The sequence below is a fragment of the Corylus avellana genome, chromosome 2 (genome assembly GCF_965113065.1).
Source record: "Corylus avellana chromosome 2, dhCorAvel1.hap1.2, whole genome shotgun sequence".
NCBI lineage: Eukaryota > Viridiplantae > Streptophyta > Magnoliopsida > Fagales > Betulaceae > Corylus > Corylus avellana.
This window is the reverse complement of record NC_142491.1, coordinates 34386118-34393778: the sequence shown is the minus strand read 5'-3', so window position 1 is coordinate 34393778 and position 7661 is coordinate 34386118. Positions and strand designations below refer to the sequence as shown.

General features: G+C 36.8%; 1 protein-coding gene across 1 annotated transcript; it reads left to right on the top strand.

Moving 5' to 3' along the window:
* Positions 1–251: 251 nt before the first annotated feature.
* On the top strand, positions 252–2152 carry LOC132168088 (GDSL esterase/lipase At4g16230-like). Its single transcript, XM_088513925.1, has 5 exons — positions 252–538; positions 610–742; positions 1194–1439; positions 1525–1780; positions 1871–2152. Exons 1-5 carry the CDS (start codon positions 291–293, stop codon positions 2092–2094), a joined length of 1107 nt encoding a protein of 368 aa, XP_088370051.1. The 5' UTR covers positions 252–290; the 3' UTR covers positions 2095–2152.
* The last annotated feature ends 5509 nt before the right edge of the window (positions 2153–7661 follow it).

Below are 7661 nucleotides of genomic sequence, written 5' to 3'. Positions count from 1 at the left end.
GAGGACACCGGTGGATGGGCATAGTACTTTTATTTAAATGGTTAATATTGTTGACCTTTTTATTCTTTTAGCCAAATTCATTGAAAGGCCCACTTCTATAGATGTCCTTTTCCTTCTCGATTGAATGACCCACTCGGCTTTAACTGAGTGTTCTCAATCATTAAATTCTTCAAAAGCTTCTCTTGCCTCTTATAAGTTAGTGAAGTTATAGGTTAAAGCAAGTACAGCTTAACAAGTTTACAACTGAAAGAGCAAAATATAGATTTATATTGTTGATCGTACTGCCTGTAATGGGTTTCTTCTTGGATAGACAAATGACTGCTGAGATTGTGCCTGGAATATTGACTGTCTCAATCCTTGTGGGGATCTGCTTTGCAAAGAATATTCCTGCTAGTTTTGTTTTTGGAGATTCCTTGGTTGATGTAGGAAACAATAACTACATTGTTTCACTCTCCAAGGCTAATTTTCTTCCCAATGGGATCGATTTTGGAATGCCTACAGGACGATACACAAATGGAAGAACAATTGTCGACATCATAGGGAAGTTTATTATATAGCAGTAGCACCATATATATATATATTCGAATGCTCAAAGCATATTTTCTTAGCAGGTCAGGAATTGGGTCTCAAAGACTTCACTCCTCCCTACTTGGCTCCATCTACAGCAGGGCTTGTACTTCTGCAGGGTGTCAATTACGCCTCTGGTGGAAGTGGAATTCTTAATGCCCCTGGAAAGTTCTTTGTAAGGTTTCTCCATGCTTGCTCAAGTTATAAAGCTTTTTCTTCTCTTTGTCTGTGAATCACATCAAATCTAGATGGCGTTTATCTTGCTATTCTCACAAGCAGCTCAATGGAGTGTGTGGATCAATGTTATCCTATCTTCCTTCAATACAGAATTCAAAAGCATGACTTTGAACTCATGCGTTGCAGTACAACTATCACTACAAAAATTTTGACTTTCGTGGCCGTCGTTAAAAGTTTAAAAATTGTCGCTAATAACGTTTACCGATGACTAGTTGTGGCAGTTGTTCCGTCGAGAAATGTTCTCAGCGACAACTTTTCAATCATTGTTAATAATGACATATTAGCAAGTACGACTTTTGTTGTTGCTGATAATGTTAGAGATCGTCGCAAATAGCGAAAGAACTTAAACCAGAGTGTCGCCGCTTACTATATTTGTACATGATGCATAGGGAGGCCCAATCAACCTGGACGCACAGATGGATAATTTTGCAAACACAAGACAAGACATAATCTCGAACATTGGTGCTCCTGCGGCTCTAAAATTGTCTGGAACATCCTTGTTCTCAGTTACAATCGGCTCAAATGACTTCATCAATAACTACCTGATTCCTGTCCTCTCAGTTCCTGAACAGAAGTTAATTTCACCGGAAATGTTTGTTGACACCATGATTTCCAGATACAGACTACAACTAACGGTAAACTTTTCATGTTCATGTCATGTTTCTACTATAATAGTTCAATTGAAATGCACTCTATAACATATTTTTCTTCTGTTAGCAGAGACTCTACAACTTGGGTGCTAGAAAGATTGTGGTGGTAAATGTAGGACCCATTGGGTGTATACCATATGAGAGGGATTCAAATCCATCTGCAGGAGACAATTGTGTTAATTTGCCGAATCAATTAGCTCAACAATTCAACACCCAGTTGAAAAGCCTTGTCACAGAGCTCAGCACTGATCTGCAGGGATCACAATTTGCCTATGCAGATGTTTATCACATTGTACAAGATATCCTGCAAAACTTCATATCATATGGTATGATGCTGCTGTAGACTTTTACTGCTAGTTTACAGGTTTTGTTGATTAGATTTTGATGATCTTGATCCTTGCTTTTCGTTTTAACAGGTTTTGAGAATGCAAATTCTGCTTGCTGCTATGTTTCTGGGCGGCATGGGGGATTGATCCCCTGTGTTCCTCAATCAAAAGTTTGTGGGGACAGATCAAAGTATGTGTTCTGGGATCCATACCATCCGTCTGATGCTTCAAATGTCATCATTGCCAGGCGTCTCTTGGATGGTGACTCCAATGACATCACACCAATCAACATCAGGCAACTTGCTGGATTGTGATCTTAAAGATTGCAAAGAGCTTTCAAAGGATGAGTTGATAAAAAGTTGGTGCATAGGATGGGAGATTTCGTACTCTTTCTGGGACATTAAGAGACGTAGTTTATAGAAAGTTTATTAATCATTTGTAAAATAAAGCCATAGAAAAAGCATTTGATGTACCCCCAAGAATTTTGATTACTAGCTATAGTAAATTCCTATCTTCAATAGGAAGTGATGCCGGACAAGACAGAGTTCATTGGGTTCTATAGTTTTATTTAAATTGTATTACTTAATTGAGTTGGAATTTTGTTTTATTTAAAGGAATTTAAGTTTTTTTGTCTTTTTTTTTTTCTTCTTAATTCAATATTAGGTTTGGCTAAAAGTCGGTCAAATTAGGATTATTGTTGAGTCTATTTAAGTGAACTATTATACTCCAATGGAGACAGATTTGATGAATAAGTAAGCAAACATATTTGGTTTGAGTCATCTTCCTCTTCTTCTTGGTGGCGAGACTCCACCAGATTCCCCTCTTCTTCCTCTTCTTGACGGTGTAACTTCACCAAACTTCTATTTTCTTTCTCGATTTAGTTTTCTTCCAAACTGGGTTGGAGGAAATTCCTTCATCATATTCTATAAAAATGACATGTGTCCTCTACATGTGAAAAGCATATGCTTCTTGAATAAAATTTCTCCAACTTTGTTTGGAGGCAAAGGCTGTTCTTTCATAAATCCTTTTGTCCTACATCATGATTCAAACATGTTGTATTAGGTTGGAGAAAATTCCTCTAACTCAGTTTGGAGGAAAATTTTGTACATATTTGTTGATGCACAGTTTTCCGAGGAGGAACGTGGCACACTCTTCGAGTGGTATCGCAATGTCCGAGGATGCGTCGGGTCTTCACACAAGAGCAAACAATAGGGTTAGAGTCCCCGGTAGTCTCCCTACGGGGATACTCCGATGCCTAAGTCAGTGAATTGAGAGAGAGAAAATGTAAGCAACAATAAAGCTGGATAGCAAGAGTTGCGATTACCTTAGCACTGATAGGTGACTTGTATTTTATAGGCATGAAAGGAATTTGATTTCCTGCACGTCTCGGATCCCTATCCCTTAATATTTGTTGTGCAGGTATTTGAGAGAGAGATGGGGTTTTAGCTGCTCCGTGATCTTAGTAACCTGAGATCACGGGATAAGTGATATAGCTTCCACGTGACGTTAGGTCAGGACGTCCGAGTAGTACTCGGTCACATATGCACAGCTCAGGCTCTGACAGCTGTTATGCATCCTGATCGATATAGATGATCTTTTCTAATTTGAATGATGGCCTATCCCATTTATATAGGGTTAGTTCATATATTGATAGCGAGTCTATGATCTTACCAAACGTAGGATAAGATCATCTGATTTAATATAATATAAATATATCTCCACGGTAGAATGACCGACATGCCCTTCGGCTATTGACTATTTTGGCCCATGAGTTGAGTCTCGGACTAGGCGTCCAAGACCTCATCGGGCTAAGCCATCCAAGGCCTTGGCAGGTCTGCATACTCGTTTAAAATCTTGGGTTCAGGGCTCGTTGGGCCTTATAAAGCTGATCCATAACCCAACAATATTGTACGGTGGATTCATTTTCAATTCTATGACAAGTTGTCGGTTGAATTATCAATTAAAATCTTGCTTACGATGGAATCTCACGTCAAATAATAACAACAAAAGTGAATGAGAAATGTTATTTATCTATTTTCCATCTATCTCTTATTCAATCCATCGCTGCCAATAATTTTTTTAAAAAATCCACTATTAAATTTATAGGATCCAATAACAATTTTTTTTTTTTTTTTTTTTTGGTTAAAAAGCTAAATAGAAAAAGGAGGAATAACGGGTTTCAAAGTCAAAGTTTAATATCAAGGACAGAACCACATATAACATATAGTCCTAGGGTGTCCCTTAATTTAAAATTTTTCTCTTTAAAAAAAAGTTAGGGGAAACTTCACTTACCCCCAAAAAACTTTCGCGCTTTTTACAAACACCCCCCATTGTTCAAAAACTCTCACTTTTATATATCAAATTTTTAGTTTCGTTCACTTTGCCCCTTCCGTTAGGATTTTCTATAAAATCCTAACGGAAGGGGTCGCACGTGCTGCGCATATGGGAAAAACTTATTGAAAGCCCTGTTTTACCCCCAACAGCACCACATGTACAAACACCCTTAGGGTTTATTTCTCAAAATCACTAAAACCAAAAGTGAGTTCGAGAGCCGTCTTCGTGAAGAACCCTAACACTGTGGGCCGATGACCATTGAAATCCTCAATCCACCTAGTGACTCTAAATCACGATTCCACCCAACTAAGCCAATTCCAACCCTAAATCACATACGAGAAAGTCATTTCAAGACCCAATTGAAGTCTCGTGTAGTTGCGTTTGAAGCTTCGTCCGTTAGCTATCTTCTTCGTCACTACCGTCTTTTCCAAGTATAGTCTCTTTTGTCAAATGAAGTTGATTGTTTTATTTATAGGTATGCCGAGTTTACCATTGTGGTCATTGTTGTCTATTTGTGGGTCATATGCTTTTATTGTCAAAATTTTGTCAAAAAAAAAACGATTTGTGCGTCATATGCTGCTGGTGGGTTGAACAAAGAAAGTTTCCACTTTTGTTGGTTGAATTGATTCTAGCAAAATGTTAGAGCTTTTTGCATTTTTTTAATTGGCTACTGTCGGTTGAAGAAAGTTGACTGTCTGTTAGGGTTTGTTTGTTCAATGCTTTTTGGAATATTCTGGATGGTTTAGCAAAAAGTCACTCATACTTAGGGTGTAGCAAAAAGTCAATGCATACTTAAGGTTTAGCAATAATTCACTGCATACTTAGGGTTTATTTGTCACTGTTTTTGGCATGTTGTGGGTTTAGGGTTTAGGGTCACTAGTTGGAAAATGTCACTGGTTGTTGCATATTGTTTAGGGTTTAGGGTTTAGGGTTTAATATAATATAGTATATTAATTATATCAATCGGCCCAACTGTCGTATAATATTTGCACAATTGTTAGATCCCACACACCCCCATAGTGCTCGTATTAATTAACTATGTTACCATCTTTTTGAATTTATAAAGTTGTTATGTATTCACTATTCTTAGTGCTCTTCATTTTCTATCTTTTCCCTAGATATTTTTTTTTTCATATATATATAGAAAATCATATGAAGCTCACCCATAATAACATTAGGGTTTGTCATCCTTAAAAGCATGCATAGTTTTCATAAGGTTCTTGCATATTGTTGTTTTGTGTTAATGGTTTAGGGAAGATTCTATTGTACATATGCAGTCCCCTATGTTGTCTAAGTGGTTGTTGCTGCTGTCGTTGTATAAGTGGTTTGGCATGTCCACCCAACTAAAAAAGCTACTACATGTTCCCACATCCCAACGACGTGCCCTAACTAAACTTCGTAATAGCCAATCCAATGTAAGGCCTTATTATTTATTGTATGTGCTGCTTTTAAATTGATCTAAGGCCTTGTTATTTATTGTATATTCTGATTTTGAATCCAATGTAAGGCCTTGTTATTTATTGTATGTGCTAATTTTGAATTGATCTAAGGCCTTGTTATTTATTATATGTGCTGATTTTGAATCCAATGTAAGGCCTTGTTATTTATTGTATGTGTTGATTTTGAATTGATTATCTGATATATGATTTTATCTAAAATCTGCAAGCAGGTCCTGCAGTTAGAACCAAGAAGAAATTGTTGGGGTTAGCCACAAGATCAAGAGCTGTTGGTGGTTTAAGGGTAGATGCTGCTAGTGTTAGGAAGCCTAACTGCAAGGGCATGCTAGTGATCGATATCACGGGTGAGCCAACTGGACCACCAAAAATTCCAAGAGGTGAACCACTATGTGCTTGGGGACTTCCATAAATAGGTGGTTTGACCTTTAGGTTTGCCCCCCTCTAATTTTGACATACCCAAATCCCAAGTGGCAGCAAGTGACACAATTCCACCTGGAGGTAAACAAAATGCAAAAAGGGACAAGGGGAAGGGGAAAGGGAAGCAGAAAATATGGCAACCATGGATGTTTGTGAGTTGGTGTGTTTTGTGAGTTAATGAATGTCATGTAATTATTTTGTGACATGAAGATAGGCCCATGTATGTGCTGTTATTATTTTGTGACACGAAAACATGCATATGTAATTCTAATATTTTGTATTCACCATATTAGCCAATGTGGTGGCTTTTTGAATTGTAATTGTGGATGATGGTAAATGTCAATGATAATGTTTTTGAATGTTTGTGAGTTGGAGTGTTTTGTGAGTTAATGAATGTTATGTAATTATTTTGTGATAAGAAGACATGACCATGTTTTGTAATTGTAATATTTTGTGCTCAGGGTGTTTGCCAATGTGGTGGCTTTTTGGATGGTAATTGTAGCACCCCAAATTTTTAAAGTCTATTTTAGAGATATTTATTTGATGATGATTATTTTAATATTCATAGTAGCCAATGATTTTAATTCTTGAGGAATCTATGGTGTTATATGACTTTACGGAAAGTGGTAATTAGAAAATGGTAATTTGTGGAATAATACAATAGTAATTGGTAGAAAGAGTATCATATGGTAGATAGAATAGTGATGGAAGATAAAATAGTAAATGGTAGATAGAAGAGTAATGGAAGGTAGAATAGTTAATGGTAGATAGTATTTGGTAGGTGGAATAGTAAAGGGAGGGTAGAATTGTAAATGAAAGGTAGAATAGTATTTGGTTTTTCTTATAAATATAGCTTCTCCCTTCACAATTTCACCACTCCTCTCTCTTCTTTTCCATATATTCTTCCTTCTTTCACTTTCTACTCGGTCCTCTTTCTGAGAGTGCTTACACAGAGCATAGAGAGAAAGGGCGAGATAAGCGCTACAAAAAAGAAAGAACACGAGAGAGAACGAACTTGAGAAATTAGTTTCAGAAAATATACTAGTGGTGTTAGTCGGATTGGAGCAACTAGATTCTTCAGACCACTTTTAGCTTCAGTCTAGAAGTAAGATAATTCACTACCCCTTCTAAAATTACTTCATGTCATGCTATTTAAATATTCTTGTATTAAACTATAAATAATTACTTTATTTACCATCATGGAGATATGTTACATGCATGAAAGATTTCTAAATGAATTATTTAAAAAGCATTTATTTCTTTTAAATGCTTTCTAAATACAGTAAGTTTATATTTGGAAAGGTTTTCATTTTGAGAAAATAAATTTGAAAAATGATGATGATTATAAGAAATAAGAATGGTGATAAACCCTCATATATGTTGCCCAAAGATACATCAAGAGAAGTACAAAGAGAAGTACAAGAGATGAGATAAATGTTTATAACATGATGGCACATGTATGGAGGAGAGTATTTTTGGGCCCTAGAGATAAAGAAAGAAATGAGTTTGGTATCGATGCTTAAGATGGAGGCGCAACCGCTGAAAGAGGCTTTGCCCGAAGGTGGTTCCATCACTTTTTCCATGCTGAGTGCACCTTTAGTTAATCGGCTGGCCGAGGAGAAGGGGCTGTGGCCACAGTATCTCATCCCAGGTCACAAGGGCCGTGAAACCCT